The sequence below is a fragment of the Dermacentor andersoni genome, chromosome 3, assembly GCF_023375885.2.
Source record: "Dermacentor andersoni chromosome 3, qqDerAnde1_hic_scaffold, whole genome shotgun sequence".
NCBI classification, from domain to species: domain Eukaryota; kingdom Metazoa; phylum Arthropoda; class Arachnida; order Ixodida; family Ixodidae; genus Dermacentor; species Dermacentor andersoni.
The window spans coordinates 214276789-214298697 of record NC_092816.1 but is presented as its reverse complement, the minus strand read 5'-3'; the positions used below and the strand labels follow the sequence as shown (position 1 = coordinate 214298697).

The 21909-nt window shown below is 48.7% G+C and overlaps 1 protein-coding gene across 1 annotated transcript in view; it reads right to left on the bottom strand.

Moving 5' to 3' along the window:
• LOC126535802 (testis-specific serine/threonine-protein kinase 3-like) overlaps positions 1–21909 on the bottom strand; it is a 291567-nt gene that overhangs the window by 72357 nt on the left and 197301 nt on the right. The window contains exon 6 of the mRNA XM_055072181.2: positions 16792–16892. Coding sequence (XP_054928156.2) covers positions 16792–16892 — 101 coding nt within the window. The remainder of the gene's footprint in view (positions 1–16791; positions 16893–21909) is intronic.

Genomic DNA, 21909 nt, shown 5'->3' with positions numbered 1-21909 from the left:
ACAGTGGGACTGTCATTGTAGCTGCAGTCGGCGGTGTTGGCGGTGAGCGAAAGGTCCCGGAAGGCAATTCATAAATAAAAACAACTTGCAAAATGGGCTGGGTGGGAATCGAACCAGGGTCTCCGGAGTGTGAGGCGGAGACGCTACCACTCAGCCATGAGATTTTTTTTTCGGCTTTATTGCCGGCTTTGACATACCCAAACAATACACAAAAAAGCAAACATGTCAACAAGGATTTTGTTGGCACGACATATTAAATTTTTTTCAATACTGCAAGCTTATCTAGCATGTCAATCCATGTTGGTTGTTCAGGGAGTGCCCGATGGACATCCCTGAACCGTACTACAGATTCAATGAAGTGATCACGTGTAGGTCGCGAATTGACATCAGCATTGTTCAACTGCGTTCTAGCGTTCCACAAAGTGTGGAGGCCCAGGAGCATTATAGCGTTATACGGAAAAGCCTCCGTTTCTACCGGTAAGAATCTTATTCCATGTGGATCTAAAGGTAACTCTTTCTTTAAAGTCCTTTGTAGCACATCCCAGAAAGATATCCCAGCAATCTAGAAATGCATGCTCTATTGTTTCAGGTTTCTTGCACAAGAAGCAGTTAATGGCCCACGGGACAAAAATACCCCTGTTATACATCCATGTTTTAACTGATAATGTGTTAGTGTGTAGTTTAAAGAAAAATGTTTTTACCGAAGGGTGTGCTGGCATTCTTTTAACCCTTTTGAGGACATCTCCTGGGCCTCCACGGTTTGACATACGGTAAATCGGTACAGGGAGCATAGTGTCAATAAGGTCCTTATACAGTTTTTTCCTAGTAATATTCGCGAGATACTGCACAGAAAACCGCACATGCAACATTCTGTACGCAAGCACGACTTCTCGCAGGTAACCTTTAACGGTACCATTCAGTGCGTCACACGAGCATACAACAAACCCTGGAAGGTGACGACATAAAAGCACTTGCATGACTGTGCGAAGGAACACATCATTCTGATCGCGAAGGTACATAAAGCGCGACACAACTTGTCGCACAAATAAATGTGCCAACCCAAGGTTCTTTACTGGCAAGAAGAGGTTTGTGCGGCTGGTCCTTTCCCAAGTCGATGCCCATATAAAAACGGCGAAGATACGGTGGATTTTTTGGATGTTGATCGGCGAAGCACACAACACATTCATGACATACCATATCTTGGACGTAAGAAATAGGTTACAGACTGTGGCGCGCGAGAACATTGACAGCTGTCGCCCCTGCCACGCGTTAGCCTTTTCCTTTGTTCTCGCCACTTGTTCATTCCAGTACGGCTCAGGGTCGCGATAAGAGTCGAGAGGCACGCCTAGGTAGGTTGTTGCAGTGGTTGACCACCGAAGTCGAGCGAAGTAGTCTGGCGTTTCTTCCCATTCACCATGCCAAAACCCTTAACTCTTCTCCCAGTTTATTTGCGCCCCGGTGCACTTGCAGAAGGATTCAACTACCGCCACAGCCTCACAAATACTATTTCTGTTTGAACAGAATATGGCGATGTCATCGGCATACGCCAATATTTTCACCTGTGTTGACTCTAACCTGAAGCCATTTATCCGTTCATTGTTTAGCATGGCCTTCCACAAAGGCTCAAGATAAGCCGCGAATAGCAGGGGCGACAGCGGACATCCCTGCCTGGCAGAAGACATCACTTGCACGCTGTCTGTCAGGTCCCCGTTTACAATCACCCGAGTTGAGCAGTTAACATACGCCATCCTGACCCCGTCTGTTATTACGCTTGCTACGTTGGAGTGCTCTAATATGGCGAAGAGAACATTGTGGGAAACACGGTCGAAGGCTTTAGCGAGATCTAGTTGCATCATAGCCACTCGATCGCCAAATACATCGCAACATTCTAGCACACTTCGAGCTACGTGTATGTTTGTGGCGATGCTTCTACCCTTTATACCACAGGTCTGATGCGTGCCAACCAGCCTCGTTATCACACCCTGCAATCGCTTGGCCAACACTTCCATAAATATCTTATAGTCGACGTCGGTAAGGCTTATCGGGCGATAAGACCCCACCAGCTGACGTTTTTCAGGTGCCTCAGTTTTTGGGATGAGAACAATGTGCGAAGTTGTGAAGGAGAGTGGTATACGTTTTTGCTGATACGATTCGGCGATAACTTGGAGTAGAATCTGGGCTATAATTGGTTTGAATGTTTTGTAAAATGCTACTCCTAGGCCGTCAGGGCCGGGTGCTTTTCCAACAGGTAGTGCATCTGCTGCATCCTCTATTTCTTTCATGGAAATTGGCTGTTCCAGACGCGTTCTTTCTTCTTCATCCAGCTTTGGCACTAACGACAGAAATTGCGCTTTAGAGCCCCCTATAATGGTGCGCGGTTCACCGAGCAATTGTTTGAAATGATCAGCGACGACGCGTTTGATTACATTGCGGTCCTCCGAAACGTCATTCCCGCTTCTTATATGCCGTATTTCCTTATTGCAAGCGTATCGTTTTTCGTCCGATAACGCACGTTTTGTGGGCGTTTCACCGGCCCACAGCTTCTTGGCCCGGGCACGAATAACCGCCGCTCTGTACTTTTCTGCATCAATTCTCTCCAACTGAATTTTTATATTCCTTAATTCGTTGGGTAAGTACCTGGTTGGGGGCATTCTATACCCGTAAGAAATTCAAGTTGCTCACGAAGCAGTGTTTCGTTTCGTTTGTCTTCATTACACAGTGTGCTACTTCTTTCGATGGCTTTCATTTTTACTAATTGCTTAAACTCCTCCCACTCTACACCAATACTTAAAGATTGCACTGCGAGTAGCTTCTTTAGGTTCTCATCTACATCCTTAACGAAACCCTGATCATCCATCAATGTCGCATTAAGTTTCCAAAATTCCCACTTGAAGTTCTTTTTGTGTTCTTTTTTACCAAAGGTTGCAATACCTAGACAGTGGTCACTGAAAGACACTGGCTTAACATCGTACGATGTGCATAGTGGCACAAGTTCAAGCGACACGTACAGCCTGTCCAATCGTGCATGGCTATCGCCTTGAAAATGTGGGAATTGCGGACGCGTACTATCTGTGACAACACTTCCGATATCTTCTAGGTTGTGGTCGTGAACTAAAACATCCAAGACCTCCGCACTCTTATCTCGCACTGGCAAACCTTTTGCACGGTCTACCGAACGACAAACAGAATTGAAGTCACCCAACAAAACTAGTACTTTTTTACAATCACGATACATCTGAATATCTTCAAAAACCTGTTTTCTCTCTGCCTCTACATTTGGAGCGTAAGCACAAATGACACGGAAATTCAGGCCATATTACAAAAAATCAACAACCAGGAGGCGTCCACTTTGGCATGAAAAGAGCGATTGTACAGTTATACTTACACTATTGCGGATTAAAAGGGCACAACCACCAGAGACACCGACAGAATGACACACACAAACATCGTAATGCTGACGGAAAGTGGACACCATTCGATCAGTCGCTTCCTGGCTATCAATTTTGGTTTCTTGGATCGCCACCACGTGCAGATAGTTTTCTAAGAGAAGGTGACTAAGTTGACACTGTCGCCTTCTTGCTCCAAGACCTCGCACATTCAGAGTCGCTACACGTAGTGCTTCAGGAAGGTGGATCGCCATATCGAGAGAAAAGAAACCCTATCTTATGGTGTCTACCCTCACGACAACATCGCAAGCACCCAAAGCCCATTTCGGGATCTAAAGCACGAAACTACGGAGGCGGTTTCCCCGCCTGCCATGATTCGGCCGGAATGTTTGGCCGCAGTTTCCAGGACGCTCGTCTCATACCTGCTGCTTTAAAAGGAGGCTCATCACTGCCTATTTCATCCGGTTCCGACGCCTTGCTCACGGCATCATCATGCGACCGCTTTCCGGCCATGTGGCTGGACTCTTCAGGGGAAAAGTTCATGGGCTCCGCCAGCGGTTTGGTGGCGTTCTCCGAAGTCGCGTCAGGAGTTTCCACTGCGTTCTTTGACGCCGCCTCGGCGTCCTGTGCCGGAGGTAGAAGCGTCTGTCCAGGAGATGCGCGAGCCTTGGGTTGCGCGTCCAACTGGGGCGCCGGAGGAGCAGCCGACGTGGTCTCCTACACCGCTGGTCCGCTAGCTTCTTTCGATGCCTCTTCCGCATCGGCCTCATCCATGAGAAGTGTTGACGTCTCATCACTGCTCACTGGCCCGGCGACGCTGGCGTACGTCCGTGCGCACTGGCCCTCGTCGTGTCCATAGCGACGGCACGAACCACACCGTGGAACTTGGCAGTCACGCCGAATATGACCTGTGCCACGGCACCGAAGGCACAGGGATGGCCTGCCCGATACGACAACAAGCGCCAGCTCTCCAGCTACGTTCACCTGGTGCGGGAGGTCGTCGAGCTTCACGCCAGCGTTCAACTTCAAGGTCACCATCCTCGTAGTTGACCCCTTATCAGACACGCCATGAGCGCGCCACAGCTCTCTTGAGACGTCCGTCACCTTCCCAAATGGCGAGAAAGCAAGACGCACGTCCTCGTCTGGTATGGTGTGAAGGAGCCAGTGAAGCTTCATTCGAACATCCCGGTTTGCAGGATCGATCACGAGACATCTCGCATTTTTCACTTTCAACTCAACGATGTTGAGAATCTTCTTGGCGGCGTCCGCATCCTTGAACGTAACAGCCCACACATGACTCGTGCGGTACGCGCCTAAGGCGATGACATCCGGCAGAAGCGAAAGTGGAGCGAGCGCATCACGAAAATCTTCCACCCGGTATGGGCGGGCACTGATGTCCCCGTGCTGGAAAACGGTGTTTAAGACAAGACGACCTGTAGGCAAAGTAGGCAGTACTACCTGGTATTCGTTGTCTGATGCAATAGCCCTGTTTCTGCGACCAGGCATGGCCGCTGTAGCCGCTCCGACGGAGCCCGTCATCGTACGTCCGTCACGCTCGGTGGCCGGAAGTAGACTACTAAACAATGAGTTCAATCGTTCAAAGTGGCACAAAACGCCTCTAGTTAATGCGGTGTTGACTTACAAACGTGCCGTAGAAAGTTATACTGCTGTCTGTATCGGTAATTATGAGCATGTGAATTACAGAAGTCGCAGTTAAACGCGTAGCGAAGTACATTTCCGCTACATTTTTTCTGCGCTTTTCGCACACGCAGAGCCATCTTGCGGCAGACACAGAAGACTCCCTCCTCGCAATGCACGGCGCTGCCCCGACAAGTGGCGCGCCACGCGCGCATTGGGGCTGTGCGGAGACCGGTGCGAGGCGCGTCGCCGCCCAGTTGTCCGTGCCGATCACGACGTTCCGAGACACCGAGTTCTTTGGTTTGTTCCGCTTGCTCAGGCGCACGTGTCGTTGGCGCACCGAACGCTGCGTTGCTCGACGCTCACCGTGTGATTGGTGTGTGCGAAGTGCGATGCCGGGCGCCTCGTAAGTGATCGCTGCGCCGTAGCGCGTTGTCTTACACCCCTTCCCGGGTCGACGGGAACGCTGTCACGTTCCACTCTTGAAGGCGAAGCTTAAGCGTCCTCCAATTTTTCTTGTTTCTAATCATTTAAAACAGTAAATCCTTGACAGACATTGTTTTTATGACATACATTTATACCAGAAACCGTCGCTGCGTTAGATCAGGAAAAGTATGCATTACACGAAGGTACGTTGCATCTAAATTCAAAAGCTCAAAGGCTCCAGTATATCTTCTCTTATGCAGGTATCATTACACGCATTTCAGAAATATCCACTATTCCTTCCTTAGTATAGAGTCTACAGCTAAAGGACATCAAGCATCCTTAAGAGCACTTTTCCAAGTATCAGAAGACAATCGCAAAGCTTAAATGACAGCAGGTGAAGACCCTCCACAGAGTCGAAGTGCTCAATTGGCTGTTGTTACGTTTCGCCTACAACGCGCGGTAATGCCGGCGCGGATGCAACGGACGCCGGGGCTTTGTTCAAAGCGGCGGACATTTTGGTCCGTTCGACGCCGCCGCAACGCCTACCCGCCAAGCGTGTCCAGGCGTGTTTCAGTGCCACGTGTCTTCGTATGTGCGTGTGTGTGTGTGTGCCCACGCTTGTCGAAGCGCGACAGCCGGGGAGCGGAGTTCCCCGAATGAGGAGCCTGGAGGTCTCTCGGCTCAACCGTTCGCGCCGTCGTGTGGGCGGGTTGGCGATGCGTCACTGCACTCGGTTCAGCAGGTCTCTCGGCTCGACCGTGCGCGCCGTCGTGGGCTCATGCTCCGCCGTCCCGTGACCTTCATCCCGTGACCTTCATCCCGTGACCTTCCCTTTTGGACCGCGACGCCGAGAGTATAAGAGCAGCTGCCCCCGGACGCCAGGAGAGAGGCTCCGATATGTACTGTTGAGTTACGTGCTCTCCCGTCTCTCCACTTCGGTCGAACTGACCGGCCGCTCTTTTGCTATGTTAGAATAAACAAGTTGTTCTGTTACCAGTCTTCTCATGCTTTGCCGGGACCTTCGGATGCTTCCAGTGCCCCAGGCCGCCAGGCCAACGCTACCCTTGGGGCTTGCGACCCATTGGCAATAACGGGCGTCAGCACCGAGAACCCAACAACTCGTGCCAGCGGTGCGATTACAACATCTGGTTGCCAGCGGTGAGATCGCGACAACGGAGGCCAGCAGCGAAGAGATGCGGTTGACTGTATGCTGAGCAGCACAACGACCATCCGGGAGCAGTGCAACGAGCCCTGTGTGACGACTGGTTGCCTGCAGCGGAACGACTGCGCTGAATTCTTGGCTGCGAGGTTTGGTGAGTGCGGGACTTTCTTCTTCTGAGTTTTGCCAGGCTTTTGTTAGTGTTAGAAACAGAGCTGGTAATTGGGGTTGTCGTTGCTGCCGGGTTAGTTTGCGGCAAGACAATAGTAGGCAGTAGAGAAAGCAGCATTCAGAGCAGCCATGGATTTGAAGTCGTTGCGCAAACCGAAATTGCTGGAGCTTGCAAGAGAGTTGGGTCTGGATGTCTCAGACAAACTCAGAAAACCAGAACTGCTAAGGGCTATTCTTGAGTTAGAAGCTGAGGATGACGAGCTGTCGGAATGCCTTGAGACCATTGAGGAGAGGGAGCATGAACTTAAAGAACAGAAAGAGAAAGATGAGCGTGAACGAAAAGAACAGAAAGAAAAAGAAGAGCGCGAACACGCTTTGGAAATGAAGCGTCTCGAGGTAGAGATGGAACGCGCTCGTAATGGAAGTCAGGCACACGGTGCAGGAGAACGAGTATTGTTCAAAATGACTGACCTGATGCGGCCGTTTAAGCTTGGAGAGGACATTGGTTTGTTCCTGGTTAACTTTGAGCGAACGTGCGAGAAGCAGGGGTTCTCTCGGGAAACGTGGCCACAGCGCTTGCTCACTTTGTTACCCGGCGAGGCGGCCGACGTAGTCGCTCGCTTGGAGAGAGAGGAGGCAGAGGATTTCGACAAAGTGAAATCGAGTCTGCTAAAAAAGTACAGGCTGTCAGCGGAGGCGTTCCGTCGGAAGTTTCGGGAAAATGAGAAAGGCAAAAGTGAGTCATATACAGAGTTTGCGTACAGGCTTATGTCAAACATGCAGGAGTGGCTCAAAGAAGAGAAAGCGTTTGGTGACCACGAGAAAGTTCTGCAGTGTTTCGGGCTAGAACAGTTTTATAGTCGGTTACCTGAGAACGTGCGGTACTGGGTCTTGGATAGGCCAGACGTTAGTACGGTGGCTAGAGCCGCTGAGCTAGCCGAGGAGTTTGTGACGCGTCGGGCTCGTGGAGCTAAGGACGGTCAAAAGGGTGAATTTGGCTCCAAGTTTGAGAGGCCGAAGTTCACGCCCATGAGAAAGCGGTTCGAGACGAGGCAAGCGCGCGTGTGTTATACGTGCCAGAAGCCGGGTCACTTTTCGGCGCAGTGTCCGACCGAACGTGAGGAGACGGCGGCAGCCGAAGCCGAACGCAGAAAGCGGTTCGAGATGAGGCAAGTGCGCGTGTGTTATACGTGCCAGAAGCCGGGACACTTTTCGGCGCAGTGCCCAGAAACAAAACCAAAAGTCGTGTTTTTTTCATTAGGCAGCACTGACGAGAACATGAAGCTTCTCGAGCCTTACATGCGAGACCTCCTCGTGAACGGGAAAGAGTGCCGAGTGCTTCGCGATACCGCAGCTACGATGGATGTCGTTCACCCCTCTTACGTAGAACCCGATATGTTCACGGGCGAGTGCGCATGGATCAAGCAAGCAGTGGAAGCTCATAGCGTGTGTCTGCCGGTAGCAAAAGTGCTTATTGAAGGACCTTTCGGAGCACTTGAGACGGAGGCCGCAGTGTCATCTATGCTGCCCCCCCAGTACCCGTACCTATTTTCGAACAGGTCCGATCACCTCCTGCGCGAGAAGGGGCTTTTGTTTGGTGAGGCTAGCGTTCAGGCCTTAACCAGATCGAAGGTTCGGGAGCTCGCTGCAAAGGCGGTAGTTGCGGGGCCGACGTTGTTGAACGATGAGAAAGGGTCAGAGGCGCAGCAAGCTGGTATTCAGAGCACGCCCGAACGGGATAAAATTGAGCCTGTAGCGTTAAAGGCACCAGATACTGGAGAGGAAATTCCCGATGCGGGAAAGTTAGAAGAGCTTCCGGTCGAGCTTCCGGGACTAGGCTCAGTGACAAACAGGAAAGACACCGATCAAGTCATTAGTGACTTAATAAGTAAAGCATCGCTGTCGCCTGAGCAGAAAACAGAACTACACCAGCTCTTACAAGAGTTTCAAGGTCTGTTCTCTGAGAGGCCTGGTAGGACTTCTGTCCTTACTCATGACATAGAACTTACCTCCCCAGAGCCAGTACGATCCAAGGCGTACCGGGTGTCACCCCGCCAGAGCGATATTATGGAGGCTGAGGTAAAGAAAATGCTACAGCTCGGTGTTATTGAAGCGGGTGAGAGTGATTATACCTCCCCTTTGATTTTAGTTGAGGTACCGGGCAAGGAACCTCGTCCTTGCGTCGACTACCGCAGGCTTAATTCCATCACTAAGGATCAAATTTATCCGATCCCTAACATCGAGGAGCGCCTTGAGAGAGTGAGTAGCGCTCAGTTTATTTCCACCCTAGATCTTGTCAGGGGTTATTGGCAGGTTCCACTTACAGAAGAGGCTAGTAGGTATGCGGCGTTCATTTCACCAATGGGGACATTCCGTCCTAAAGTTTTGAGTTTTGGTTTGAAGAACGCGCCATACTGCTTTTCAAGCCTCATGGATAAAGTGTTGCGGGGACAGCAAGAATTCGCTTTACCGTATCTAGACGACGTAGCGATATTCTCCGCATCCTGGCCGGAACATATGGCGCACTTGCGGGCAGTGCTAACCCGCCTGCGCGATGCGGGCTTGACAGTCAAGGCTCCCAAGTGCCAGTTAGCACAGGCCGAGGTTGTCTACCTCGGACACGTGATTGGTCGGGGTCGACGCCGCCCCTCTGAAATAAAGGTGGCCGCTGTGCGAGACTTCCCGCAACCGCGCACGAAGACCGATATTCGGTCGTTCTTAGGTGTCGCCGGCTACTATCAGAGGTACATCCCCAGGTACTCTGATATCGCGGCTCCCTTGACGGATGCTCTAAGAAAGACAGAGCCGCAAACAGTCGTCTGGGATGAGACGAAGGAAAGAGCTTTTAGCGCCCTAAAGAGCGCCCTAACAAGCCAGCCTGTGCTGCGATCACCCGACTACACAAAAGGGTTCGTTGTTCAGTGTGATGCTAGTGAGCGAGGCATGGGCGTTGTACTGTGCCAACGGGAAAATGGAGAAGTAGAACACCCCGTCCTGTATGCTAGTCGTAAGCTGACCAGTCGTGAGCAGGCGTATAGCGCCACCGAGAAAGAGTGTGCGTGTATCATGTGGGCCGTTCAGAAATTGTCATGTTACCTAGCCGGCTCGAGGTTTATCATTGAAACGGATCACTGCCCTCTCCAATGGCTGCAGACCATCTCTCCCAAAAATGGCCGCCTCCTGCGCTGGAGCCTCGCTTTGCAACAATATTCCTTTGAGGTGCGTTACAAAAAGGGGAGTCTCAACGGTAACGCCGATGGCTTAAGTCGAAGCCCCTAACGTGGGAATCAGCCTCAAAATTGCTTGTTACTGATGTTTTTCTTCCTGAGGCAGGATTTTTTTTTAACTTATTGCTTTTGTGTAGTGTTTCAAAGTGATGATGTGCTTTCTAGTGCAATTTTTCCGATTTGTGGACGCGTTCTGAGTGCTGCTAAACTACTGTAAGGAACTAGGCAGCAGTAAAAAAGGGGAAAGAGCCTGGCAGGGCTTAGTGAGGGTTGTGCCGTGCTTGCTGACTGAGCGGTTGACTTTCGGCGTAGTTCTAACGCTTGCCGGAAACGAGAACAAAAAAAGTCAACTCTCCCGAAGTCACTTTGCAGTGTCCTGTGTGCACCTGAACGTGAGAACGAGGCCTTCTCTGTGCGCTGCGCTCAAGAAACGCCAAAGGACGCCCGACTTCGGTTATGAGCATCATCGAGCGACATCCCTCCGGACAGCGGATGCAGTCCCCTGACCATCGGGATCTCCTTCCCCCGGCGGGGCGGTCTGTTACGTTTCGCCTACAACGCGCGGTAATGCCGGCGCGGATGCAACGGACGCCGGGGCTTTGTTCAAAGCGGCGGACATTTTGGTCCGTTCGACGCCGCCGCAACGCCTACCCGCCAAGCGTGTCCAGGCGTGTTTCAGTGCCACGTGTCTTCGTATGTGCGTGTGTGTGTGTGTGCCCACGCTTGTCGAAGCGCGACAGCCGGGGAGCGGAGTTCCCCGAATGAGGAGCCTGGAGGTCTCTCGGCTCAACCGTTCGCGCCGTCGTGTGGGCGGGTTGGCGATGCGTCACTGCACTCGGTTCAGCAGGTCTCTCGGCTCGACCGTGCGCGCCGTCGTGGGCTCATGCTCCGCCGTCCCGTGACCTTCATCCCGTGACCTTCATCCCGTGACCTTCCCTTTTGGACCGCGACGCCGAGAGTATAAGAGCAGCTGCCCCCGGACGCCAGGAGAGAGGCTCCGATATGTACTGTTGAGTTACGTGCTCTCCCGTCTCTCCACTTCGGTCGAACTGACCGGCCGCTCTTTTGCTATGTTAGAATAAACAAGTTGTTCTGTTACCAGTCTTCTCATGCTTTGCCGGGACCTTCGGATGCTTCCAGTGCCCCAGGCCGCCAGGCCAACGCTACCCTTGGGGCTTGCGACCCATTGGCAATAACGGGCGTCAGCACCGAGAACCCAACAACTCGTGCCAGCGGTGCGATTCTAACACTGTGCTGCAAATGTCTTGCAGCTGTCTATTGCGGAGCGCACTCGATTTCGCGTTAGAGATGATGATATTAGCGCTTATCCAATTGGTTATGCATCCATTTTATTTTATCAAACAACCATTCACATTATTTTGCTTCCTTAATTCACCCTGCCTTCTAGAAGTACAAGAAACAGCGTCATACTTATTCGTTCTAAGCCAATCTCATTTTGAGTAAGTCAATTGCTGGCTTGTCAGTGCGGTTTTTCTTCCTTATGTCAATACTTGCAATGTGTCTTGTGTGGGCTGTTATGCTTGTGTAAAGTTTAATGTCATCACGCCATTTGTTTTTTCAGCATTCTCCATTACTTGCATTTCGCAGTTTTCCCCGTTTTTATGGTCCCCTTCATCGCTGTTCAGCAAGGTGAGTGATATTGAAAGAGCATGACACATTTATTTACGATACTCCTTCTCGTGTGAATTATTAGAAATAGAATACCACGAACGATAAAGTTGTACTTTGTTATTAACAGTTGGCATGATTGTCGTGATAAGTTAGCATAAAACATAACGAATATGAATTTAAATAAATCTAACATAAAGTGAAATAACAGCTTTGTGCGCTCGTCGTCGCAACATGTCAACAGCTTCGCAAGCGCCTACATGAAATCACTCCATGATGCATGTAACGTTACTGGCCACACAAAAAAAAGAAAACAAACTCACGGCCTCCGAGATTCGGCGGCGTGCGGCAGCCATCTTGGAGGTTGATGCGCTTCGCAGATACCCCTAGCTGTGTTATTCACCAAAATAGGCAGCAGGGGCCAACAGGAGTGCTGATCCTTTGCGTTTGCTATATTACTCCATGGCCGAGGCACACCGACGCTCAACGAAGGAACAGCCGCTCAAACGCTGCGCTCTAAAAGCTCAGGAGGACTTGCCAAGGACGCTTCGCATTTCGTAGATCATGCCAAGCCGTAAGCTTGATATTAACGCGACAGCTTTAAGGAGCTCGTGTCGCAGAAAAGCCGGTGTGGCCGGCGTCAGCGGCGTTGGCCGTGAGCGATAAATCCCAGAAGGCACTTCCATAAATAAAAATCATCTTGCAAGTTGGGCTGGTGGGAATCGAACCAGGGTCTCCGGAGTGTGAGACGGAGTTGCTACCACTCAGCCACGAGTTCGTTCCATCAGAACAGGACAAAATCGCCTCTAGTGAATGTGGTGTTGCCTTAGAAGCGTGTCGTAGAAAGTTATACTGCGGTGTATATCGGTATTTATGACCATGTAACTTACAGAAGTCGCAGTTTCACGAGTAGCGAAGTACGTTTCCGCTACATTTCTTCTGGGCTCTGCGCACACGCAGAGCCATCTTGCGGCAAACAGAGAAGACCCCCTTCTCGCAATGTACGGCGCTGCCCCGACACGTGGCGCGCCACTCGCCCCATGATCGCGTCCGCCTTCATGGGGCGTCGGGGCCCGGCTATCTGTGCCGATCGCGACGTTTGGCTGGCGTAGCGCGTTTGAGTAGGCGGTGTGAACGGGGTGCGATAACGCTATCGCGTTCGACTCTTGAAGGCGAAGCTTAAGCGTCCTCCAATTTTTTGCACGAGTTGTATACCACACCTCGGTGACTTGCGGTAAATACAGCATTGGACCAACGGGCCGCTGCTTCAATGATCGGGGCAAGAAAGAATGATCTAAAGTTAAAGAAAGACGACTTGGCGCAGTTGATTGCACACTACTAACCGTAGCTGCATTTCCCTGAGAATAAATTCTAGCCATGAGCAAGGACGAGACTGCATTCGATTTGATGGAAGCATATCCTGTACAAAAAACAAAATTTCAGCTATCAGTGACTGTCATTAGGTTGTGTGACACGGGCACCAGCTCCTTCGACAAGTGGTTACCCCGTTGAGGTGTCTCGACATATTAACTAATACTTGTGTTCTGCGCATGTGAAATCTTTATGCACATATATACTAGCGCGTCTGTCCAGAATAACATAGTTGTAAAAAGTGGCGCCCATTCCGTTGTTCGTGTTTATTTCACTGTCCTTGCCTTTTTTAGCGATCAATAGTTCGTGCAGTAAATACCAAATAGGCCTAGTTCAAGTTATTCTTGACCACCTTTTTATCGACAGTGATTAAGGTAACCTAATTTTTAAAGAATCATAAAATGTAAGCACGGCCTGCTAAATCAGTTGTACCTGTGTTTGCAATTATAAACGCTTTCTCAAAGACGACTTCCTTGCTTGTATATGTGCTGTCGTGGGAAGCTTCGTGAATAAAAGCTTCCTACTAGCTCCGCTAGATATGCACGCATCTGAAATGTCGATAGCCCTGAATCAGAATCCCATGTGAAGTACATTGTTCGGAAAGCTACGAAACAGACGCTTAACAAATATTTACAACAAAGACCATGTTTCATTGTAACCAAGAATCTAAATGTGAAGCGATCGCCTACGTGTCACGTATAGATTAAGCCGTTGAATGCAATAAACAAAACAGCAAATTGTGTTCATTTACAAAGTACGCATGCAGCCATATGTAGACTGAGACGCGATCTTCTAAATTGTTTTAAGTTTGCACCTATTGTCTATGAGGTACAATGGGCTAAATCTAACTTCGTATGAATCTGCAAGAAGGCCAAGTTTACAACAGTTGCAACGGCAGAGTGCACACAAAATATGAGCACCGGATACCCGCTGGGATGGTGCAATAATCATATTGAAGGAAGGTGCCCCATTCAAAAAATTAAACTATGGGGTTTCACGTGCCAAATCCACTTTCTGCTCATGAGACACGCCTTAGTGGTGGACTCCGCAAATTCGGACCCCAGGGGATTCTGTAACGTGCAGCTAAACCTAAGTACACGGGTGTTTTCGCATTTCGCCCCCAACCAAATGCGGCTGCCGTCGCCCGGGTACCATCCCGCGACCTCGTCGTTAGCAGCCCAACATCATAGCCACTAAGCAACCTAGGCTGGTGACGGTGCTCCATAGCAGCTGACTTTCAAATCGCCCATGCCTTAAGCGAACGACACCCCTAATATAGACCCGCCCTGTAACGACAACGTCCTCGCTTCTTCAAGAAAATAAACTGAAAGTACCTTAACATAAACACAAACTTCAGTAGCGAGCGCGTTATATCGCGAAGAAGGCCCGTGTAAGAGGATCGGAGCTCTAATTTGACCCTTTTTGTGGTGTTCAGAGGTTTTGCACAAACACTGAACCTATAGACATTTTCGTCGGGCCAGGAAGAAAGGGCGTGCGGCGAGCCTTTCCTCCTCTCTGGCTTGTGCGATCCGGCGCGGCGCTGCTTGAAAGTATTGCTGTCGTGTGCGGGAACGATTTCGAGATGTTTTAGATCGTACCCTGTGAAATTTACGCAATGTCCGTTCATATAAGGTCGTCAGGGAGGCCTCTCAAAATTTAAATATGGGGCTCTACGTGCGAAAACCACTTTCTGATTAGGAGGCACGCCTTAGTGGAGGACTCCGGAAATTTCGACCACCTGGGGCTCTTTAACGTGCACCTAAATCTAGGTACACGGGCGTTTTCGCATTTCGCCCCCATCTAGATGTGGCTGCCGTGGGCGGGATTCGTTCCCGCGACCTCGTGCTCTGCAGCCCAACACCATAGCCACTGAGCAACCACGGCGGCTCGGAAGCCTTTCGGTGCATCGGTAATTACAGTACGCGGAAACATCTCTTGGGGGCGCGAACATTTGACGCGCGTTATCAGCCGCGGTGTATGTGTTGTGAATTATTTTCTGTATATCGGTTTTAATTCAACGAAGAAAACCGGTGTCTCTGCATGAAATGGTTAATCTGCTCACTTTCTTGTCGCCTGGAGTAAGGACTGAAACATAAAACATAAGAGCGGATGCTCGTGTACGACCAACATAAGGCAACCAAGAAACATCTAAGCGGCAGGCGCTATGAAATATTTGTGATACACCGGCATCCTTCTCACGCATTACAAGTTTAGTAGGCTTGAAATACCTATATGACTACGCCAGCTTCCTGCATAAGGCCTGTGGCATTGCTCCCTACAGCGTTCGCTGCAGTTGGTGAACCAGCATGATACATACAGATTTTTTCAGCTGCACCAAATATTTCAAATACGCAAAATATAAATTACGGTAACGTTATGTTTACCATTCGAATTGGCAGCCTGTAGATATGGAGCGATTTCCGCAATTACGTGCGTAATTAACGATGTTACGGTAAGTAACATTTTTATTTATCAACAATAGGTGGCTACGTCAAATGAGTACTTTGGTGCCCGTCCGCAACACTACCTATCCCAGCGATCAAATTTTACGTTCGTGTGGAAGCTATGCGAACAATTAGTTCGCCTTGGGAGGCTGCTTGAAACCGAAACTGGCTGGCAAAAGAGAGCATATGTCGGGCAGAAGGTCGGGCCATACCGACCTAAACCACTTAAGTACGTCTCACGGAACCATTTACCACGTAGAAAACGCCACGTCAAACTAAATAGACCGCGCAAGCGCTAAAACAAACGCATGAAACTGCCGCCGAGCCTGCCAAGGCAGCATGCTGACTGCCCGTAGATGGCGCCATTGCGAAGCAATATATGGTGGCGCCCATGAAAAAACGGTCTACAAGGTGGTACCTGTGTTGCCTCGTGTTCAGAGTGATGTACATTGCTAACGTTAATTGTCACGTCTCACATACTATAACAACAGTAATTTGGAAAAGAAAGCCTAATCTATAGCTTTGAGTGTTGAGCTCATCTCTGCAGATTACTCTATTAGGCGTTAATAAGATCCGACAAGTGCTTCAAAGAATGGAGAGCTTTAGCTTGTCCGGTATTCGAGTAAACGCAGGCTGACTGGGCGTTGGGGAAATTTGGTGGACGCGTATACGTGAGCGGCATGCATGGTGCAGCCACCTGGTCGCGCAGAGCTCAAACAAACAAAAACAGCCAATATTGCAGTAACAAAGTATATTCTACTTCGCTGGTGGTGTAACTTTTTGGAAGTGGCGTAGTCGTGTTGCTGCCCAAAATTTACACCTGCAATATTATCTGTGTTTGTCTGGTTGAGCTCTGCGCCTCCAAGTGGAAGCCCCATGCAGGCCGCTCACGATTACGCCTCCGCCCCAACGCCCAGTCCGCCTGCGTTTATTCGACTACGGGCCAAGCTAAAATTCTCTAAAATGACCAACCATAGCGCGGTAAAGCAAGTAAATAAGATAGCACTCTTGCTCAGTTTTTCGAACAGCGTCTTTCTCGCGAAGTCATTCGTGTAATTGTTCAGGCTGAGCAGTTCACCAGTTCTATTATCTCAAGTTGAAAGATTTCAAACAATACTCAACGTAACTTTGCCATAAAATTTCCCTTCTCAAACTCAGTGCCAACACTTTCTTTTTCTTTTCCTAAAGAAGAGCCAGACTAGGCAGCACTTTATTGGTATTTGTCGAAGATATTTATTGACATTGGGCGAGCCATACAAATAAGGCAATTTCAAAAGCGCCACTGAGAATGTGCTGAACAAGCGCTGCGTCATAAAATGAGGGCTGCTGAAGGTACTTACCAGCGCCTGGCTTTGGCGCAGTTGGTGCTGATTGCGTGGGCAGTGCCTCGAGCCGAGCTTTCTGTTGCGACGCCTCGTATACAGAGATCTTGCGGTTAATCCTGCGCTAAGAGCACCGAGTATTCACTTTCCGTGCATCGGAGGCCAGCTGAATGATAAGAGCGTACTATCAGCGGGAGTACGGGCCGCAGCGTTGGTGTTAGCTGGCGGGCGGTTCGAGAAAAAGTTGGAAGAAAGTAAGAATTGTGGTGGCTAACACCTGAACAACCGTGACATTGCAGAAATTTGCAGACCTTCCACTTTTGTTCGCCGGCCATGTGGAGGCATTTTTGAAGTGAGCGCAACACATTCCTGTGCTTTCTTTACCCATGTCAATTATAGCGAAGTCAATTAGGGCGCGATTAATGAGGATATTGTCACGTAGTAGTGACTGTGCAGAAAGCAGCAAAACTGGGAATGACGAAACTAACATTTTATTGGGCCAACTTGTGCCCTCAAAAACAGGCTACGCTCAAAGAACGGCGACAGCGGCGAACACAGTCAGCGATCATCAAAAATCTGATCGGCCGGTCTTAGCGCGTCGGTCTTTATACATCAGTCATCGAAGGTCCAGAGCAATCGCTGGTGCCCGCGTGTCTTCCAGAAAGTTCTGCACCATTCGCATCGCGCATACATGAAATCGGATTACACAAGGTTCGGTGACAAGAGAGCAAAAAGAACAATCAATAACATTATAGGAACTTCCAATACATGCGGGCGCGTCGCGCGCTTAGCGATAGCATTTGTCAGATGGTGAAAAGCGGTCCACAGAAAAAGACAAGTGCATGTGTCAATGACCCCCTCCCAAAAGCATCGTCCCCATGCTGCAAACCAAACGGGACAGCTAAAAACAAAAGGGCACTTATTAAAGAAAACCAACAAAACAACAAACAAGCAAACTCCAAAGTGACACAGTCCAAAAAAAGTGCAATGTTCAAGTATGTGAAGTCTCAAAGGTTGTTAGCGCTGGCAGAACGGCTTAAGCCGCACATCATCATCATGACCATTATCAGTCTGTTTTATGTGCACTATAGGACGAAGGCCTCTCCCTTCGATCTCCAATTACCCCTGTTCTGCAACAACCGATTCCAAATAGCACCCGCGAATTCCTTCATTTCATCCCTCCACCTTGTTTTCTACCGTCCTCGATTGCGTTTCCCTTGTCTTGGTACCCATTCTGTCACCCTAATGGCCCAACGGTTAAATATCCGGTGCATTACATGACCTGCCCAGGTCCAATCTTTTCTCCTAATTTCAATTTTATATCAGCTATACCCTATTGCTCTCTGATCCAAATCGCTCTTTGCGCGGTCCTTAGCTTGTTCACAAGCTTTTTTGTCAGTCTCCCAGTCTCTGCCCCCTAGGTCAGCACAGGTAAAATGCACTGATGTACACCTTCCTTTTCAAAGGTAATGGTAAGCTTCCAGTCAGGAGCTGACAATGTCTGCCGTATGCAACCCAACACTTTATTATCTAGGAATTCCCTTCTCACAATCAGGGTTCCATGTGATTATTTGGCCTAGGTAAACACCATGCCTCCCAATCAGAAAGTGATTTAAGCAGGTAAAACCCCATAATTCTATTTAATCATCATTATCTTGTCTTCTGCATGTTAATCTTCAACCCCATTCTCACACTCACTCTGTTAAGGTCCTGAGTCATTTGTTTTAATTCGTCAGCATTGTTGCTGAATAGAACAATCTCACCGGCAAACCGAAGGTTGCTGAGATATTCGCCCTCGATCTTTACTCCTAAGCCTTCCCAGTTTAATAGCTTCAATACTTATTCCAACCACGGAGTGAATCTCATTGGGGAGATTATGCCTCCCTGTCGGACCACTTTCTTTATAGGTATCTTCCTGATTTTCTTGTGTAAAATTAAGGTAGCTATGGAACCTCTACATATTTTCCAAGGTATTTACGTAAGCCGTCTGTACTCCTTGGTTACGTAATGCCTCTAGTACTGTACTTTGCGGATTTCTCAATAACCTGATTAATGACAGGGATGTGATCCATTGTGCAGTATCCCTTCCTAAAGCCAGCCTGTTCCCTTGGTCTATTAAAGTCCAGTGTGCCCCTTATTCGACTGGAGAATATTTTGGTGAATATTTTATATAACACTGGGAGTAAGCTAATGGGCCTATTATTTTTCACTTCTTTAACGTCTCCCTTTTTGTAGATAAGTATAATGTTTGCATTATTCCAGTTTTCTGTGACCGTCGCATGTCGATAGAGATTTCGTATAAAGAGCCGGAAGTTTCCCAAGTAACGTGTATCATTCATCTTTGATTAAATGAATGATACACTTGATACAATGAAGACTCCATCTTCTCCCACCGCTCTTCGTCGTTTCATGTCTTGCAAAGCCCTTCTGACCTCATCGCTAGTTATAGGAGGAGTTTCTGTATCCTGTTCATTGTTGTTTTGGATAGAGTACTCCTGAATGCTCTGGGTTCTGTACAGGTCAGTATAGAATTCTTCCGCTGCTTTTATCGAGATTTTATACCTTCGAGATTGCTGAAGATACGACCCTGCTTATCTTTCAGTGCGTTCACCTTGGTTGGTCGTATACCAAGTTTCCTTCTCACTGATTCCAGGTTGCGTCCATTCTTTACGGCTTTTTCAGTCTTTCTCATGTTATAATTTCGAATATGACATATTTTCGCCTTGTTCATCACTTCTGACAATTCCGGCAATTCTACCTTATCTCTTGAGTTGGACACTTTCATTTCTGTCATTTCTTTATTAGGTCCTTAGTTGCTTGGGAGAGCTTGCCTACTGGTTGCCTTGGTGCATTGCCTTTCACTTCAATTGCTGCATCTCAAGCCAGCCCAGTTACCACTTTGTTCATTAGCTATATGTCAACTTTATCTCTCTGTTGTAAGGCTGCATATTTTTTTGCAAGCACGAGCCAGTATTTGTCTGCTTTTACCCTTACTGCCTCTAAGTTGACTTGTTTCTTCTTGACCAATTTTAGTGTTTCTTCAAATTGAGGGGAATCTTAGCCCTCACTAATCTGTGATCACTGCACTTTACCCAACCTAACACTTCTACATCCTCCATTATGCTGGGATCAGCAGAAAGTATGAAAACAATTTCATTTCTTGTTTCACCATTAGGGCTTTTTCATGTCCACTTTCTGTTGCTGCGTTTCCTCAGAAAGGTGTTCATTAATCGAAGCTTATTCCTTTCTGCGAATTCTACCAGAATCTCTCCTCTACCGTTCCTAGAATCAATGCCGTATTTTCCAATCGCTTGTTCAGCAGCCTACTTTTCCCCCACTTTTGCATTGAAGTCGTCCATTACTACAGTATGCTGAGTTTGCCCTTTTCTCATCACTAATTCAACATCTTCATAAAACTGATCCCCTTCACCATCATCGTGACTGGATGTTGGAGCGTAGGCATGTACTACCTTTAATCTATACCTCTTATTAAGCTTGGTTACGACTATTACGATTAATGCTTTAGAATTCGTCAATGTAGCCCGCTATGTCCTTATGGATTAGTAATCCTACCCGGTATTGCTTCTTATCTGGGAGTCCTCTATAGCAGAGGACATGGCTGTTATTCAGCAATGTGTTAGCCTCACCAGTTCTAATCTCACTAACGCCGATAATATCTCAAAGAATTAATGTCTGATAGTTCCTCAAAGAGTCCTGGTAAGCTGGCGTCACTTGACGGAAATCGGCAAACAAATGTTGACCGGGTCAGTTTCCACTGGCGGCCTGTCCGGACCCAGAGATTCTTGACACCCTCTGCTGCGTTACAGATCTGACCGCCGCGTTGGTCTTGTGCTCCGCAGCTGCTGCGGCCTGAGGGCCATGGGTTGATTGTAGGTGTCATTCGGGAGGTACTGGCCGAATACTGCACCGGGGAGGCCCATTCCTTTTCTGGTGAGGGAGTGTATTTGTTCAAGCTTAGTGGGCCTTCCTGATTTGGTTGTACCTGGATTAGTATAGCCCCACTCGCTCTCGGCATATTTTGCCCATGTGAGGCGTCACTCCAAGCCTGCAGATGTGCTCTAGCGGAGGCGAATTTCAAGCTCACCATTGCCAAAATAAAAAAAAAATCCATATAGAAGGATTCGAACTGACGACTATGGCAACCGAGCATTCGACATAGCTCAGTCAGATAATCCCGTAGGTGGCGAAGCTACCTTATCGCCGACAAGTACAGCCCAGAGGGCCCTACGTGCCTAAAAACTTCTTTGATTTGTCCGCGATAGATGTGTTGACATAGACTTTAGCTCAGAGGCAAATCCTCAGTAGCGAGACGGGCCACCAAACAATAGTTCTGAGCGCCGCGTAAAATACGCGACCTTGGAATCCGCCTTGCTCTATGGTTGGAAAGCGCTTATACGACGCCTCCTTTAAGCTACAGCCTAAGCGTATGCGATCACTTAGGCATTGTCTGTAAACTTCGTGCGGGAAACCTACTGACGTCCTTTTTTGCCGCCGCACTTTCAATACATGCAATTTTCAGTTGCAAGTACGTGCTCGTGGTCTACAGGAGTACAAACGGAAATCCGCGAAAACGAATATGCGTACATACATACGCGCTACGTATATATATATATACGCGGAACCTTTCGCTCCCGAATGAATGGGAAGACTCCACCACCGGGTTCTCTGGGACACAGAGATCATACCGCTACTCGCGTTTAAAACAATAATAACGTGCACGATGCGCTCGTTTCGATCATACAAGGGGGGGAATCTCAGTAGGTACGTATCGGCAGCGCGCTTCCGAAATTTCTGCAACCCATTTCATAATCTTACATGCCTAAAAACTGATTTAGCCGCGACAGCTGTGTTTACCTGACCGCGATGGTTAAATCAATATAGAGCGATTGCTAAAATGTTCTGGCATTGCGGTGTTTCGAAATCTCACGTGTGCAGGCGGCCGCGAACTCGGTAAACAAAACCATACAGGCGTACCGACTACCTTTAACCTTTGCGAATGCATGCACCTACTGAACTGTAGAGACGGAAACCCGCGAAAACGAATATAAGTGCAAATGTAGAAGAAATAAATGGACGCAAACTACGATCATTCCATTTTCTCTTTTTTTACATGAA